The sequence below is a fragment of the Ostrinia furnacalis genome, unplaced genomic scaffold (genome assembly GCF_004193835.3).
Source record: "Ostrinia furnacalis isolate ACB-3 unplaced genomic scaffold, ASM419383v2 OfSCF3547, whole genome shotgun sequence".
In the NCBI taxonomy this organism is placed as follows: domain Eukaryota; kingdom Metazoa; phylum Arthropoda; class Insecta; order Lepidoptera; family Crambidae; genus Ostrinia; species Ostrinia furnacalis.
In genome coordinates, this window is record NW_021133786.1 from 449,613 (window position 1) to 469,322 (window position 19,710).

General features: G+C 39.7%; 1 protein-coding gene across 5 annotated transcripts in view; it reads left to right on the forward strand.

Annotated features, from left to right (window-relative positions):
- Positions 1-19,710, forward strand: part of Eip74EF (Ecdysone-induced protein E74) — a 216,834-nt gene that overhangs the window by 189,581 nt on the left and 7,543 nt on the right. For all 5 annotated transcript variants that reach the window (XM_028311816.1, XM_028311815.1, XM_028311814.1 and 2 more), the window contains one exon: positions 4,590-4,793. In XM_028311816.1, the coding sequence (XP_028167617.1) occupies positions 4,590-4,793 (204 nt within the window). The remainder of the gene's footprint in view (positions 1-4,589; positions 4,794-19,710) is intronic.

Below are 19,710 nucleotides of genomic sequence, written 5' to 3' on the forward strand. Positions count from 1 at the left end.
AATTATACTTAGTTTGCTGTGATTTGTGATTTTGTTTTTCGGGCATCTAACCTTGTAGAAAGGAAAATATGGTATAGTATGTATTTATATATTTCTAGGAAACGTGTAAAAAGCTATAAAGCTTTTCAGTTCCGGTACTCGCGCTACGAAGCTTCTTTATGCCTAAGGGACCCGAGCGCCGATGTGTGTACTTTATTCAAGAACCCCGGAATATTATCATGATATACGTGACTGCTTTGCCAATGTGTGCGTGTGTCGTGCAGACATTGTTGTAATACCTTCACACACAGCAGAGCATTTTTCTTTGTAAACCCATTAATATTTTATTCATGGTAGGAAAGTGATTTATCACTGAAATCGGGAGGAGCCGTTATAGCGGCCATTAGGGACAATTAGGGTTAAATTAGATTTCAGAGTTATGTTTCACGCGAAATAAAATGGATTAGTTTTGCTAATCCTTTTATAGGCTTTTATAGGCTCCTAAGCTTTGCCCGCGACTTCTTCTAGTTTGGTTTGCCACAGAAAATATTATCGTTATTATTTATTATTTTTATTAATCCTGAGCTATCCTGACCCCTCTACGAGATGCCAGTTCCATATAAATCAGAAAATTGATGTCATTTTAAAATAAATACAAAAATGAAAGCATACTATTTCATACGCGGGTCCTTACATGCCATTTCTATTATTATTTGTCCCTACTTCTAACTTTCACTCAATGCCAACCCTTTGGTGATCGATGGCAGTTTGCGCAGATGGCCGATCGCACGGGCACGTTTGACCCAAAATGTGCAATTTCACTTCGAGTGTTAATAACCAACCCTCCAACGCGCGGGGGCGGATTATGCCACAGTTGCACAACCATAAATAATATTTATCGATGGGGTTACAACAATACAGAAAGGGTAATCATTACTTATTGTCCAGCACGATGTGACGTGAATAATTCGTCGTTGTCATGACAAGCTGAGGTAATATTTCTCTTTAGATCCGCTCAGTAATTATTAAATGTATCGACATTATTGTTTACTCGCACTTACAATGTAATTGTGGCATAATTACATGCGCTTATAAATCTGTAATGCAAATACTTTATGCCGGACATTTATTTTTATGTTACAATTATTTTATAAGTGAGTAGGTATGTAGCATTTAGATAATTTATTTATTAAGAATGCATTGTTGTATAATTCCAACTATTATTATTTAGCTTAAAGGTAAATGTCAAGTGGTATAACCAGAACTGTAAATACATTTAGTTTGAGATTTTAAGGCGAAACGAATAATAATTACTGAATACACAAAATTCGTGCACATTGCACAAAACGTGCATTTGTGCGGCGAATATCAAAGCTAACCCTTCGATCGTCACCGGGTCAGTGCGACCGGCGCAAACACCGCATCCTAAGCAAACAATAAAGTTGACAGGCGCAGATGGTTGCGCGCGTTGCGCACATTTCACCAAATCCCTAAGTTTTTATGCAAAAATGGGTTGCGTTGCGTTGCACCTTGCGCTGCGAAATTGCCGCGTCATCCGTCACAATAGACGCTAATCTCGACCGTGCATCTCATTCTGATGCATACTTACATCTCTCTCTTCTTTTGAATTCGCCCGGACGGCTTTCCGGAGCTATTGACACTTTGAAATTAGAATGTTACGCGTGGGTGCACCACGCAACCCATTGTGGACGGCGTATTGTGTGCCCGTCGCAATCGGCAAATATTTTTAGGGTCAATTATTATCGAAATTTCGCAATGAAAATGTCCTCGAAACGACAATGCGGGCCCAAACCGCACATTATGTACCTCTTATGTAGCTAACGCTGACCAACGGCGCTCTAACCCACATAACGTCTGTCTAAGCAGAATTAACATCTTAAAGGAGATAAGTGACAAAGGAAGCGATATCAAGGGGCTCTCAAAAGATACAGCGAGATCTCGCTTTTGTGACCAAAGGGGTGGAACTTGAATGATGCGTCTTTGAAAATAATATGAGAACTTTGCCTTCATTGATGTTCAGAGTAATAAAAAATCCAATTAACATACTGTCGCAATGTAAACATCGAAGTTGGCTTGGATTATTAACTAAGTGAAAAACAATCTAATCATGAGATCGTGAACATAAACGTTGGCTATTTAAGTCTTGACGTGCCCATTGCAGTATATCAATGGATTTTATGGTGCATTATTGTATTGCTAGGAAATTAACGAGCATCTAACAGACAGGCAATAACTTGGCGAAAGTTTACACGTGTTGGATGCGGCAGTCCTGTGGATGTGGATGTTCGCATGCAAGGAGTTGCCAATTCCGAGAGTCCATTCGCGAGGATTATGGTCTAACGCCGGGCGCACAAAGGGCAGGACAGCGGTCAGTCCATAAAGATGCTCCGATTAAGGAAGGGTGCGTAACACCTTTGTCCCGCATTGTGATATTTTACTAATGGGACCGCATTCCGGGCTGACCGGTAGACCTGATCTGGGACCCTCTGGCGTGGTCATTATTTATAGTTAATTTATTATTATTTTGATACGCGGGATGAAAGGGTTGGCACAATGGCCGAATTCCGTGTTCCTATCCGTTGGTCAGCGGGCAGGCAGGGGTGCCAAACCGCTTTGTTTAAATTCGCCAGCTTGGGAATATGAATATGCAAACATATTTTTTACCAATGTTGCTACGCTCTACAGTAACTCTGTGAAAGTTCATGGACTTTGATTGAGTTTTTTGAGTTTGCGGAAAAATCTACAATAAACAGCTAAAAGTAACAAACTGGCATTTTTGTCCGAGATGTGATCATTCCATCTCAATACAAAATTATCAATGCGTGAAATTGTAACTGTAATCTAACTAATGGTATTGATACATTTATTTTTAAAAGTCTTATGAATTGACCATTTCTTGCGTTTCCGTTTTTAAATTATACAAAAAATACAATAACTCGATCTGTAAACTAGTATTTGCTACTGGCATTGATCGGCGTGACTACTCGCTTTAATGGTCAGCGCGGGGTCGCCGCCGCTTCCCGGTTCCCACCTTTGTGCCACTGAAGGGTTGACAATGACACAATGAAGTGCGGACAGCGCATTATGGCGCGCCGGTCAAATGGTCACTTTAGACCAGTCATAGTTTCAAAGGACAAGGAAATGTATGAATAAACAGCTTTCTTTCTTACTAGGAGCTGTATGGACGACGTTGATTATATTATTTAAATACCGACCGTTATTCGTCAAACTTTTTTATTACGAGGGCCGGACATGAGAAAGTTTCGCTCGGACGCTATCAAAACAGTTTTTTTATTAAAAGCGGTTATGTTAACTTTAAGGAACGAGAAAATTAAAGCACTTGACACAATTACTTCAAAATCTGCATTACAAATTAAAAATCACATTAGAATGCAAAAAACGCAACCCCAAATTGCCCTATGGCTTTTTGACGCGAAGACACCGAAATCTGCATAATCGTAAATTAATGCAAGAACTGTGCGTTTTTGCATGACAATCGCTCGCTGGTGCATTCTCATCAGCAGGCAGGTTGTGTACAAACAAGTGCATTTTGGGATTTGCCGTTTCTAACGGTATTTCTCATCTCGGCCTGAGAGACCGGGAGCGCCGCATTGTGTCCAGCGGAGGATTACCGCAAGTGCAGGGTTGATGCAAACAAATTATGCAACGACTGACCGTTGCAGTGGACAATGGGTGATGGTGATAAGTTTTTATGATCTTAACGGTTAAGTCCTCAGTACCCTTTCTCGCTAAATTAATAATGAGATAATGCTGGTATTGTCATTGGAACAGTCTTGATTGATTGATCTTAACTTTTTTATAAAATGATTGTCTTGTTTCTACGTATGTCGAATCTTATCTCACCTTCAGTAACTTTAGTTTTTAATTTTAATTGTTTCTCAAAAACCTGAAATTGTGCCCAATCTACGAAATTTTACAGGATCGCTATTTAATCAATCTTGCCTAATCGCTACAGTTTCCTCCGGGAAGGAGTGTTACATAACGACCATCAATATATCCTCGCCGCAAACGGATCTGAAATAACCGCGCATAATTTTGAACGATTGATTAGTTAATGGCGGCACAAGCTATCCTCACTTCTACTTTACCTCCTTAGGCTTATAAAGTAAATGAAATTAAGTTCGTAGAGAGCTTGCACAGCAAAAGACTTATCTCTACTAATCTGCTTCTATTCATAATACTAACGAATCATAATCACTAAAAGTCGACAAATCAAGGTTTTATAAAATGCAGTGTATTTTACTATATTTCTAATTAAGTCGTCTAAGGCCACTACTGCTACACTAACGGTCTACATCAGCATCTCTATGGATGATTATGATACTATATTGACCTTTAGAGCACTTTAACATTAGGGCGTTAGTTGCGCGACTGCAGCGCGGCAGTGGCCTTTTTATAATGTGAAAGCATGCATCCGCTGTCACATAGTATGAAATTTTCGGCAGCGCGTCTGTCGCGCGTTTGTCGCGCTGCTAAATCGCCTAAATGTGAAAGCGTTCTTACTATTCTCTTACAATAATGTTTATTAGTAAGTCTACCATCCCCGTTTAAACCCACCTCTCTTGCAGGTTCGCTGCCGCCGTCCCCGGCCGACAGCGGGGTCTCCGACGTGGAGTCGTCTTCCTCCGGCGCGGGCTCCGCCGAGGAGCTGAAGGCGCGCCTGCAGCCGCCGCCGCCCGCGCCCTTCCACGCGCCCTTCCTGCCCTTCTACCCCCACCACCAAATCGCCAGCACGCTGCAGCAGCATGCCGCCGCGCATCCTAGGCCACCTGGTGAGTTTTGATGCTTGATGTGTTGTTTTTTTAGGGAAAGGATCAAGAAGTTTCTTCGAAGAAGCGCCAACGCCGCAAAGGGCGAACATCATACAAACGGTTAAAAATTTTAAGAACAGAAATGCTCCATTCTTCAGGCTCTATATGTTTTTTTGCTCTCCTGTATAATTGGATTATTACAATTAGGTAAAGGATATTTAATAGAGTAAATAAGGATCATATAATGTTTGCCCCTTTGCGGCGTTAGTGACGAATTGAAGATTTAATTGTGCACCTCGATAAATCGTAGTGATTTTGATATTTGTATGTAAGGATCAAGAAGTTTCTCTCAATCGATTATCGATCGATCGATCAAATAATAATATATTGAAAATTTGACATGTAATGAACATTATGAATAAATTTCTTATTCTTATTCTTATCGAGAATTTGTTGTGCATTTGATCACTCGAAACATTTCTTGGAATTTCTAAGACTACAAAAATGGTTACAGCGGTTGCAGTTTATGAAATGCAGTTTTTCTACTAACTTCTGCACTTCCCATAATTGCGTTTTGTAAAGACATGTACGGTTTAGATAATTGATAAATCTTATTAAACAAACTTTCAGAAAAATACATTTCACTTTCTTACTTGCTACTATTGCTACGAGGACTACGAAAAATCGTAGTCGCAATATTTTAACAAATTTTAGTAAAAAGGTTTAATTTTATCAATTAGAATACTTTACAAACTTGCAGAAAATTACGCTCACTTTCTATACTCTTGCTACGAGTGCTACGAAAAATCGTAGTCGGAATATTCTAGCAAATTACAAAATAGACATTATACAGTTTCGCACTTTAGTATTATAATTAAATTAGCTATCATCCAATAAGTGAGTATGAGGAAGTGGCATCCTACGTGTAATCAGCTCGCAGTGAATCATGCGCGTGCGTTTTCCTCGTCGCCGCTTGAATGGGATCAGTTAGAACAATAAATAGTCTTCTTAGAAATATCACTTGCCATCCTATGGTGTTAGAGTAAATATAGATTTTAACTAAACGTCATACGTGTTTAGTAAAACAGGAGCTTTTGTATGTTAGGAATGGTTTCGATGCAAGTGCAGCAAGCGCATAGTATTCTTCATGTAATTTTTTTGGTTCAGTTGTAGGAGTTGGATTTATAAGAATTAAATCATAATTAAAATATATTAAATGTAGACAATTTTTTTGTTATTTTTTTTTATTGAACTGTAACTTTAAACTAAAAGGTGTTGGATGCAGAAATGTTAGTTAGATTTTTTTCAAATAATATACTTCGCAGCTTTAATGCTGAAGACCTATCGACCTAGTTAGGTACTTCAAGGCCTAATGACACAAAAATTGCAAATTACGTACGCAATTAAGTAAAATCAGTAGGTATGTGAAATAACCATTGTAAACAAAATGACGCAAGCGTTGCCTGAGTCCACTAGTATATGCCAGCAAAATTAAAAAGAATCCAATTCAAATTAAAAATAGAAGAATAGTGTCGCATTGTGTGCCGACGCAGTCCGTAGGTGACCCGGTGAATGGCACCCGGAAGGTCACCCTCGCGGGAACTACGTGCGGCGAGTGAGGGCGCCACTCCCAAACAAATGTGTCAAATGACAACATTACTGTATGATTATTTTCGTAGTTCTGGTACTCTCCACGATCACAACATTCTTGTGCTGGCCCCACCCAACGATAGTGCAATCCAAATTAAAACAAACGTGACAATGTTTTTCTAAAAGTCTCGTGCCAATGCGCACGTTTTTCTACAGAAAAAACAACTACAGTTGAAAAATAAAAATCACGGACATCAAAACATCCTTACGTCGTTCATAATAAGAGTCGTTCAGTTGCGTTTGTTGTTAGGTATTTCAAGAGCTGTATCTAAATTCATGTAGCGCGAAACTTATCAGTAGAGGAACTTCCTGGAGTGTTTACTGCACTGGCACCGCGCCAATTGGCCTTCTTTTCGAAATTTAAAATGCGCCGTTAAATGCACAAATTATTCTGATACACACTAATAATTTGCCACCATTTGTTACGGTTTGCAAGCAAAAAATATGCCGCATTCTTTCGTGTATGGCAACGTTTTTAAAAACAAGACGATTAATATCAGAATCCTGGAAAAACAAAAATGTTACTACAGGGTGGTATTGAAAATCTCATTATGTAATTATTTTTACTGTAGTATAACCTATGAGTCTCTCTAAGAGTCATACTGTTTATTTACAAAATTCAGCCATCGAAACTATTGGCTACCAAACCACATACCTACCAAGCAAACACGTGCAAAAACAAGGGAATTACAATTTAGTCATCGTGTTTTTACGGAAAAATGTTTATACGGATATACACCCATTGTTCCTCGGGATCTAGGCAAATCGCTTGACGTGTGACCTAAAATGATTAATTAGTAATTACCAGGAAATAATAATATAATCGCTATGAAATGTTTTGACTGTAGTAAGTAGTTCGCGGTTAACAAAACTAAATAATTTATACTTATTATTATTGATAATGTAAAAGAAACAAATGAATTCTATGTTGTAACATTAACATAACATAAATTTTCAGAACATCAACTGTACATAAATAAACCTACTTGCAACCCACAAAGAACAGTTTACCATAGTGGACAAAGAAGCTGATGCGAATCTAATTGCGCTTGAGGAAATAAAACACCAAAATCGTAGACGCAAACAGGTATGGGGGCCCGTGGCACAAAAACAAAGCGACCAGTCGGCTGCACGGCGTCATTTAGCGCTCTTGGCTCCGCGGCCAGGCCTCAGCTATTTGACATTGTGCAAGGTCAGTGATCCTAATATAAAGATGCAAAAACTACTGACGGACGCGACGTGCATGCGCCCCAGCCGCGCGCGCTCGCGCATTCGAAGCGGTCACTTTCGATTGCGCATGTTAATAATGGCGGCGTTTCCACCAGGATTCCAGGAGCCTTTGTTTTGCAAGCGGATAGCGCATAGAACATTCTAATAAGATCCTCGCTGAAGGTATTGTTTGTGAGTCATGTCAGCGACGTGCAATCGACTCGTTTAAAGCTGTCTGATCCACTGGCGGATTAAAAAATTGCTTGAGAACGGATGCTAATGATTTTTCCTTCAATAATTTTTTGGTAAAAAGATAGTTTTAACATAAAATTTTTAGAATAATGTTTACCTTAGATATCTTTTTTTTTCTTGAATTAGTTTTACCTAAACCCCTCCTCCAGATGAATTTTGAATACATACGTTCCAAATTGTAAGGCTCTACACTCTACACTTCTCGCCGAAAACAGGCTTGATAACTATGGCGATCAGAGTTCGTGCAACAGTAGGTGTGAGGCGCGCACCATTGCCGTAACAGCACACACGAAATTGAGTGTTGCAAACGCATGCATTGGGCAACGCATTGTCGCTGGCGAAACGCGACCTTCCTACTCGGATTGGGCACTCGAAACCTGCTCATTGTGGCCCAACTATCCCATATGTTGACACCACACGCTCCTTTGTCCCTCCAAATGATCAGATAAATTACCTACATAGAGATACTTAGTCCACGAAAACTATGTCACTTTTCTTCGACAACGCCATTAACATACATTTTTCTCATATCGAAATAATTAGTTTTTGTAATAACTTCTACTTATTAGGATCCAATTAGTGTATTATTATAGTAAAGAGAATACTGAAATTAAGCTTTCTCAGAAGTCGCACAAGATCAGTTTTTTTCAAATTCCCAGACTGATCTCTCGTAACGGGCCTAATTAAGTAAAACGAGCAACCTTGGATGTTTCCAATTGCGAAATGTGTTGATGTGGGTAACACGAGCCGCGATTGTGTGGGTACGAATTTCGTCTGCGCGGATTCTCTCGGATTTGAGTTCATGCGGGCGGTTTGAATCTATTGTTGAGTTGGTGGAAAAAAACAAAAGTGCGGGCGAGTATTCGATCGGGTAACGCAATGCAAACCGCATGACTGGCAGAGTCGTGACCGCGCGGATCCGCAGCGTGCGAGCGCGCGGATGTCTGCCCGTATCCGCTTCTGGCAGCCCTGCCTCACGCTACATGCATAACTCCGGTACTACCACCAACACTACCAGCGCCTCCAGCGCACTACTCACCCTAAAGGCATTTCCTGGAAACACTCTCCATAAGCGTGGGCGAATTCAAGATCGCATTAACAAGCGAGTTAACGCCCATATTGCACAGGAAAACGCTCGCCAGTTGCATCACAATACGTGTTTTTAAAATGATAACTGAGGAGCAAACAACGGCGATACCGTCAATGTGACATTCGCATAAACGAAATGGAAATTAAAATTATCGCAATGTCTATTCTGCTGCGCTGCATCGCGATAAGCGTGTGCGCGTGCGCCGCCTGTGTGCGCGAGGTGATCGCCCAGTTTCAAGGGCACTGCAGCTACTAGCGCTCGTCTTGTATTAATAGTTGGCGACTATTTTCGCCCGCCGCCTGCTAGGGGACCGGAACGTTATTATTGACATTCGCAAACTCCCAAAACGGTACACTTACATCACTGGATGACACACCTTTCCTGTTTTTAACGCGCTTTGATCTACCAATTAGATCAGTTTTACGACCGCTAAACCTCTTCCTCTTCTCCGGAAAGTAAACATGGGTGAATGGGTAACCTACAAAACGGTTGTGAAGTATCAAAGTGTGTAGATTCGCGCACGCGCAGTTTCTCATCGGATCGCTCCGATTCACTCTCAGCGGTGGCGATAAAAACCATCACCCACTTTCCATGGACGCGGTTTGAGGTAATCGAGTCTTCGCATAACATGACGCAAACCCTCGCTTTTATTGTAACCCACATCTTTAGTAGGTACCAGCCTAAGCACTAAGTAGTATCCTCACAGCAACTTGCGCCAAACTTTGAGATTTATCATTTCAAACACGTACATGGTAGTATGTGTTGAGAAGGCACGTTTGTTAGTAATGAGTTGCGGAAATAATTGTTCTGTACGAGGTCCTTATATCCACAACTTTTATGAATGACTGCCATAAACTCTGGTAAACTTATGCGCTGAGATTCAAGTCGTAAAGAGTTTGGAAGTGATACACGGCTGTACGTTTCCTGTATTAAGGTTACGTATTTAAGATTGGCGTGTTGTTTTATAAGCGAGCATATAAGGAAGACGCGTCCCGCGCCATCTGTCCCGCGCGCTTGCGCAAGCGACCTAGTTGCGCGGCGGCCGCTGCCAAACGCCTCTACTCCTCTACAATTACATATTTCGGTGTCGCAACCCGCGGTCGCATCCGAGTTGAACGGCCCGCGACCTTGAGTGTTGCGCAGCGCCGAAAGCGAAAGGAGCCTCGCTCCCGGAATACACCATGGCCCGCCTTTAGACCCACGACACCAGCAGTAACGGGAATCCTGCGTACGTGACCTGCCCCCCGTCGCGACTTTTCAGCAAAACCGCAATGAAACGTAACGCTCCCATGATTCACGTGTCATCGAGCTGCGTGCGTCACGTTGCGCAACGCTGCGCCGGCGCAGACCCGCTTCCGAAATACACATAGACCAGAAAAATCGCGACCCAATTCGACCGCTCCACTTATCCGGAAACCTCGTGCGATGTTTTACGACACGTAAACGTATAAAGGGGAGTCCAGTCGGCCTACATACTCGTGCGCGGTCCGATGGTTTCCCGTTTTAAAATTATCCGATGCCGGCGAAGCGGCAAAAACACGCCCTTCACCGCCCCTGCCTGACGATAACTCACTCGATTATCGCTTAGAAGCTCGCTAGCCGCTATCCTTGCGTTCAGACGTTCGAAGCGGGTCAGTGTTAGGCCGCATAGCGATGCATTTATATCGCATGCACTCCTCACCGCCCGATATAAAATAGTTGACGTTTCGCAACGTGTTTACGCGCTCCACATGCCCGTGCCAAACCGGCAGATTCCAGAGAATGGTGGCGTTGCTAAACCACCAGTTTTTAATATAACGTGTCAATGCTGCGGGCCGTGGGAATATAGGACGGTTATTTCGGTAGCCGGACGTTTTTCGTAGACCTGTAACTGTAACGTTATATTCGCGAGAGCCCGTAATTCGGTTACATAACAGAGAGAATAGGCCCAAGCCTCGGTTATGCGAGTGGCGTCATGAGGCGACAATATCGGTGATTAGATGAAAAAGTCGTTCCGTTCTGATTGCGCCGGAGTCAGGGTCGCGTTGGGCAAGTGGTGGAAATCGAGAGCCTTGACCGCGGATGTCCGGCCCTCAACTCGGTTTTGTCGCGTGTCGCGATAAATACTAGATAGACGTCAATACCTATCACACAGCGAACATTACACATGTCTATAGTCAATCACACACCCACCACCATGACAGTTGTCATCACATTTGAACATATCTTTTAGTAAATTTTCCCTAATTTGTGTTCAAAACCAATTTTTATTTTTAAAGCCTATGAAAAAGTCCTTGGCAGTTTTAATAAATTGTCAACGGTTATCTGATTCTACGGAGCCTAGGGGTCGTCAGTCAATTGTTATTTCTTTGACCCTTCAGTAGTAGTGTCTCTACATGTCTCGTAGTTCCCGATAGTTCGTCACCTTCGGGCCTATGACGCGATGCAGACGAGGACACGAGACTGTGTTAGTTCCGATTAGATAATATAAACCACTCGTCTAATCATAACAACAACAAACTTAAGATTTCATCAACTCTGATAAATAGATATTAGTTAATGAATAATACAGGCATTCATCTATTTTTCAAATAAAAGCTCTAGCTATTAATCGGAGACCGATTAAAGTTCTTAAAAGCAAGATCTCTTTGCGCAGATAAAACCTCCAAGCAAAGTCACAACAAAGACGCATCAACTCAGCGCATACGTAGTGATACGTAATTGAAACTGAATAGCGCGGCGCCCAAAAAACCCATGACAATTCAAGTTAACTACTGCAATGTTTCTTACTCAAACTCCTGATGACGCAACCTTTGACTTAATCTAAACATGACTCCACCATGGAGTACTGGTAACTTGTAACTTATTGTTTTTAATATTCACGGCTTGTGTTTACAACTGAAACACGCGTTTTGGCCGGATGTGCAACGGATGTAGAGATGAGCGGAAGATGAAACGCGCACGCAACCGCATTGTCGATGGTTCACGGCTAAATATCGCAATTATATCTGTTATTTAGGTTTTGGTTAAATTTGAACGAGGTGTTTACTGAAGTTCAGCAACCTAGGCAACGGATAACACTGGATGGGAGACCATCCCGATAAAAGTGCAGTCACAAATTCAAATGGCGCTCCACAAACGCTTACGGCTTCTTTCATGGAAGTTCAAAACTTTCTTCGCCCATTTTCCTTCTTCAGAAATACTCAAACACGTTTATTTTATTTCTATTTATAACTCGTAATACCAATTTTCAAGTTGAAATGGCGGATTTTAACGGATAGAAACTATAAGCACCCCTTTTCCCTTCTTAACTCGGTCCTGTCGCAAAATCTGTTCTTAGCTCACGTGTATAAACTAAAGCTTGCTTGGTTAGTTTTAGTTGAAACAGTCACTGAGAAAAAAATCGGTTACAGTAAAGTTTAAATTGTACTTATTCGCACATTTACACTCAAAAAATTATCTTGCCCTGAAAAGAAAATCAGTTTTCAGCACCTACTGTAAAGTCAATTTTAAGTACGACTTTTTTAACTATTACTTCGCAATTCGCATAGGTATATACCTACTATAAATGTATGGCAGCTCATAAAAAATACCCTTTCCATAAGAAAAACATATTTTCAGGCGCGGTAGAGCCCAAATGAACTTGCCAAATCGAAATGTATTAACCAGAAAAAGGCAAAACCTAACACGAAAAGTGTTAAGTGTGCACGCCTCAATTTTTTTACGTACCTATACATATACCAAAATTACAAAACAATACCAAATATTCAAAAGAAATATCGCATTACCTACAATCCTTGTCGTGATCTTCACAACCAACTCGAAACTTAAAACAAAAGCAATACTTATTTTGTACGGTCAACAGCCGCGACGCCCGGGCACACCTATTTCATTTTATTTTTTGCGCACGTTACTGATTAACTTGCGGTTAATTATGTAAACGAGAGCATAATCAGTATGTTAAAGATGACATTCGATTCGCCTTTGGTTCAACAATATATCGCCTGTTTCGTTATCGACAGAATTTGGTTTAAGTCGACGACTCTACATTTTCTGATACAGTCTGATTCTTATTGGAATATCCTTGGTCTCTGTTTTTAAGAGTTTTAAGTAACTATTTACAAAAGCTTAATAATACTACCTATTGATGATGTAGAGTTAGATCACTGGCTATTTGCTGAAAAAATTTGCAGTATAACGAAACTTTGAAAAAGTTTTCAGTCTCCCGACAGCTTTATGTGTAATATACTTTGTATAAAACTTTATAAACTATTGAATAACTGAGTCATTCCCGGAAAGGGCGACACTGACATAACGCCACAACACACAATGACATGTAGTTACACAACAATACATGCAAACGTGTACACATAAACGGTACATAATGTGAATAACGCCCACGAGCGGCTATTTCTACGGCTTCAGACGATAACAATCATACGTTCAAACTTCTGTTGCTGTCAAAATCCATCATTTTCAATATAAAAGTCTTTATTTCATAACTCTAAAAGGAAATGCTTTACCAATTTGATTAATCAAGCAAGGCAGCCAACGTTATTACTAACAAAGCATTCCGAAAATATATAATATCCTGTATGAATTTCTCAACGTCGACATCGCAGAATTCTTTGGGAACTGTGTTCTTGACATAAAAAAGTTATTTTTGTTAACAATAATACCTGTAATATGTTCAAAAAGTAACTTAGCCTGCAAAACAATTTCAGCTATCTTAAAGCGCACAAGCAAGCTTAATATCCTTTCCGCAAAATAAGAACACAAGAGCTGCCGTAACCGACTCGAAAATAACCCCGAGCAAGAGTAACCACTGATTGATCCAACATGGCGGTGCAGGAAAGTGTAGGAATTCGCGGGACGCGTTAGAGGGCACGGCGGGGGGGTGGGTGACCTTCGCGCGTTGATGCAATGTCGCCGTGTCATTGACCACGCTGCGCGCAAACAGTTGCAGCGCCCCACGCCCCACCCCCCGCCGTCTATCCCCCCCCCGCGCCCGCCGCCCGCTAAACGCTGCACAAAGTTTTGCCGGTCTGATTATACCACAGAATACACAAAAATAGCGAACCCAGCGCTCAGCGGCATAAAGGATGTACTGGGCGCGGTTATGCTAAATTAACAACTACCTACGTGGTTCGTAGTCTTTTTCATTTGGAAGCTAGACTATCTAGCAGTTATTTCAGTCTAATTGTAAGATTAAGTTAATGAGCTTTGAATTAAGAGAGCTTACAAAACTACACCTACGTACACAACATTATAATTTTAGTAATGTTTGTAATAATAATTTTAGTAGGTATTAAGCCATTGTCATGTAGATAATGTTATCAAGTATTTTCATAATACTGTGTGCCAAATAACTGCCATAAAATTGCATCTAAATTATCGTAGTGTACCTATAACAACAATTACAAATCAGATAGAGTGTAAAATGCGCGACTCCATAAAATTAGCTTTTAATAAACCCAACATCCTGGAGTCCTAAAAAATTACCTGCATATTTATATTTTTCTTATAATCAGATACATATTTCATTTAACCTACAGCATTAAGCAGTCTATCGCGCATTTAAGCATCTTCCAGCACAGCATAAAAATAAAAACATAATGAAATATAAAACCAAATGAAATGTTCCAAGATAGTTTCGACGTATTTTATTTTTATGCAAATCAAACGCTTATTCAACGCTTACGACCCGGCGTTCGACACATCCTCGGAGATCACATTTCCTCAATGTCATCGTGGGGTGCGTTGACTTCATGAATAACGATGCAAAGTCGACTCGATAGTACACAGGTCGAATGATGTTGAGGCCGCCTGAACTTGGAAAGATAGGCATAAATCCAAAAACGTGATACATCTGCCGAAAACGCGCGAGAATTCTGTTATGTTTTGTCTACGACCAACTAGCGGACAGGTCGTGCTAACATCACTAGTGTTACGGACACGGTAGTATTTTTTGTCTCTAATTATCAGCTATCCGAATACACCAGTTGCTATAGTGTTGTCTCGCACCAATTTAAAATTGTCGCAGCAATGTGTCTGATTAATATATTTTCATTTGCACTCATTTACGTAAGTGAGGTGCATGAACTCCGCTAGTATCACCTTCACTGCGTCCCAAACTGCGGGTTGAGGTCACATCGGCAATAATAGTATCGATAATATCGACAAACAATACGAGAATGACTTTCAACAGCCGCACCACACGAGAAAGCCAATGTCAAAAGTATATTATTGTCACCACGTTGCCGTGCGCTTAGCAGGAAATGTAAGAAAAATTAATTGTGGTTACATAGGCGTACTTGTATATTTTGTCATTTTTGTCATTTGTTCTTTAAATCTTTTGTTTGTCAGTAAGATTGTGAGTATACCTGCACTTTGCTCACGCATTGTGTAAATTGAGGAAGTCAATGTTTAAACAACGAACTTTATAAAAATATTCCACAAATTTTGGAAGCCTGACAACCTAAATTGGTTGATTTCCACGCCAAATCTTTGGGTTTCTCGTTAGGGTGTTAACATCACATCCTTAACAGTTTTATCTCAAGACCAGCGGCACAATGCGTCGGTGCACCAAGCACTGCCTGCTGCCCTGTCATATCAACCCAGCATCGTGACCGGTGGTCGTGCGTGCGAGTCGTGCCACCAAACTGACCTCACCCTGTCGCCTGTCCACCAGGATGCCACGACAATATTGTGGTAACAGTTCTAATATCTAAAACCTATTTTTATTGGAACGTGAACTCCTAAAATGACACAACTTACTGCAACATTACAAACTCTACTAATTGGGAATTTGGTCACACCTTTTTCAGCGATTAAAACCATTGATGAAGTATAATTAAAGTTATAATAGTTGCATTCACATGGTACTAAACTAATGTAACCTGTTTACACAATATTCTTATTCGAGATAATTCTGGGTCTTTCTGCATTATCACGGTTCCTCGGTGACCGTACAGAAGCGCAAGTTAATGTAAATATTGAAGTATTTTATCAGCTTCAAATTCGCCAGCTCTATAGAGAGCCCTGACCTTCCCCAAGAGGTAGGTATGTCGTCCACAAACAAGCAGTGATAGCTGCATCCGGCAGCCATGTTTGCCCGATAACCTATCGGCTTCGGCTATCGCCCAAACTGCAAACCGCCCGGAGAATGGGCCTATTTATTGGGGTGTTTCAACTCATTTTGACACCTTTCTTCGCCATGGTGACTTTGCGTATAGCATATCATATAGTTTACAAATTGGTATCTTTATTATCTTAAACTTGAGGTTCATTATCAAGCAGCACGTGCAAGATGTACGTAACTATACGCGGCTTAGATTACAAGCGACTGCGCAGGCCACACAAAAAGTAAATTAGATAAATGGCTGCTTCCCATTTAGATATGAGGATACAACGGCACCCGAAATGAATTCACTGTTCGAAAATAATATAACATTACAACGTCATTTACACTCATTAAACAGATAATACTCTATTGCGAATGGCGCTCTTCCGTATTAATTTTAAAAACATTTAACCTCTTATTGAATTTGCCATCGTAGTTAGTAACTAAGTACGAAGAAAAGAGTTTTAAAATTACTACGAAAAGTTCTTTCTGTAACATCACATCAACATTACCGTAATAAAAAAAATGCGTAATAACTCACGACCAAATAAAGCTTAATTGCAATTAATACGTATGACATTAATCAGAGGAATGCACTAAATTATACATTATTGTCCTACAGTATGGCAAAGGCATATCAATATCACTCCATCTCTTTAATATTTTTCGTATTAGTCATGATTGCCACATGTGCAGATGCTCACTTGGCCAAACACTGTGTTTGCCGGCGCGGGCGCACACGAGGTTTCGCAAACCGACCGATATGTCAACACACTCTACATAAAGTGGGTAGTCGTGCAACTATCGCTTTCAGGAAGGCGTGTTACAAGGAAAACGATCCAATTTATTATGAGACAAGAAGGTAGTCTTATCGCCCATTATAACCTACTTACCTACCACATAAAACACACACAAATATACTAATCGATATAGTAAAAAAATAGGGGGATTCATCAAACTAAATGTCATATCAAAATACATAAAAACCTCTACCTACACTAATCCAAGCCGAGATATCACGCGCTGGCAGCGAACTACAGTCGCAATCAAGAGAGATACACATTGTGTGTACAGTCAAGTGCATTAAAACTTAATACTATGTCAACATAGCACGTAAGCGATTTAATTAAACTTTGCATAATCAGGTCGTATCGTTACAATCTTCCTACTTGCTAAAGAGCGTACGAGTAAGGTCTGTTTATCTGTACCGTAATAACAAGTCGCAATGTCGTAAAAGAATCGCAGCAGGTATTATCGAGCGAATTAAATCACAAAATATATTTCTCGTGTCGTAATCGTTACAAATTATCCGGTAATGGCGAATGACATCAGAGTCGCACGCGCATGGAAAGTGGACCGGTCTCGCGGCACCAATGAGTATTGCCTAAAACAAAAGTAGCTACAGACTACAAAATAAAGTAAATCGATATAATAAATGTATTAATTCGTAAAATAACCAATAGAAATCATTGAAATTCAATTGTCAAATGGTTTTGCTACGAATTCAGCTACGAATGCTACGAAATGTAGAGTTTGAATAATAATATGCATTATTAACTATACAAGGTTAGGTTACATAAAAGATGCAATATCTAATTAAGAGCGTTTACGCCGTTTGGCGCAAAAACAGTACTTTTTCAACTCGTTACAATCATTAACCAGTAACACTACAAATATGTTATAGGCATAAATAGTTAGGCAATTTTTTCGTCTAAATAGTTAATTGAGAAAATATTGCGATTAGTTTAGCATTTAAGAATTCTATCAAGATAAGTCCACACAGGTTTTGTAAATTTCCACTTTAGCGTCAGTTTACAAGCTGAAATTTTTATAAAAATACTGTGAAAACGATTTAACAAACATTTATATCCTATAGCATAGATCCTTGGGCAAATAGTTATCTGAGAAAATTTTTAGATTTAAGCATTTTACAATAAGAAATCACAAATTAAAAGAACGTGAAATACCCAAAAATCAAAGTGACACTAGCTGCCCCCGCAGCTGGTGGGTATGAAATGTTATGCATTTTCCGGATAAAAAAAGAATAGTAAACAGGAAAAGTTTGTTTTGAATAGAACCGATTTGAAAAAATCTCTCACCATTAAAATTCAAATTTTTTTCTGCTGAACATAGGCTGTATAATATATTCTCAAAATAGTAAAAAACCTTTGATAATTTACTATTTGATAAAGAATTTACGTATTTATTATTGATTAGGACTAATGTATACCATTATTTATAATTATGGAGTCGGTGTTGGAAGATTTGAAGATTTTATAGTTTCCTTGAGCTGTCACTTGACAGCCTGGCACACTTTTACGATGGTGGATCAAAGTATTTTGGTTTGACTATAGAGCGTGAGAACACGCACACAGTCATAATTATTTTAGTGTGAATAAAACTAGCATCGAAATTACCTAAACTTGACATGCCACGCTAGACGTAAACGCTCTTAAGGAAAATCTAAATTCTAGTACAGCACCGCGAGTGCACGCGAACAGTGTCAGCGCAAGCTCACGCTAACTTGAAAACCGCTAATTACGCTCATTGACAGAATCTTAACGTGGTTCTTTGTTTGACTATTATTGGTTTACAATTAGAAGTATGTATTTAATTAATTGTTTTTACAGTGAAAGTACTGAAATATATTTTTTAACTTTTATTTACACACGCACATATCCCACACTTTACCTATAGATATTTTTGATGTCAACTGTACAACCTGTACACGATAACGATATTTTGCGAATTTTTGACTCAACATATTTGAATACGCAAGCATTCTCTAAGAATCATAGAGTCCAATATAATAATAATATGTACAAGGCACACTACCATCTTACGTTCAGATGTTTGCCTAAAAAGACTTTTACCAATCAGTGTCGCCCTCTGTCGTTATCAGCGGTTGCGCACACGCAGCGCTGACCTTACCTAACGCGCAGCCAGTTTGGCGCACCGCTCCACGACATCTAGCGATGCATTTTTGTACCTTTCTAGCAAAAAAGGAGTTTTTACCTGAAACATAGTACATTTATTGACATTTATTATTCTGCGCCTGAATAACTTTGAATATGCTAAGTAACTAGAAATGTTCATCTAATAGTGAATATTCATTTTGTGTTTTCCGTTTGTGAAAAAAGTGATTGCCTTACTACATTTATTTTTTATTCATAAACGAAAGTACATGTAATTTACAGTAGACGACAGTTAAATAGAGAATAGCTAATAATATCCAGATAGACCAAACAATCAATTCTATTTACATTTGCTGAAATAGGTAATAATTTTAATCATACGAGTAGAGCGCTTGTAAATATCACACATTCACGCAGAGGTGTCAACAAATATCATATTGCGTTGAACGCAAATACACTTAACGGTCAAACTATCTATCTGTGTGGTCAATAAGCAACGGGTTCAACCTTCAAAACAACTGATTAACACTTTATTTTTCGGATTTATCTCGCACTAAAAAGTTGCATAACAAGAATCACGTTTTAAAACGTGCGATTTATCTGTAAACAATGTATTATGTCTCCTTGATAAGGCTTGCATTAAACATTGTGCCCTCAACTCGACTTGGAAGTTCATTACGGTTAACGGTTCTTTTAACATTAAACTCATTATTTGCCAAT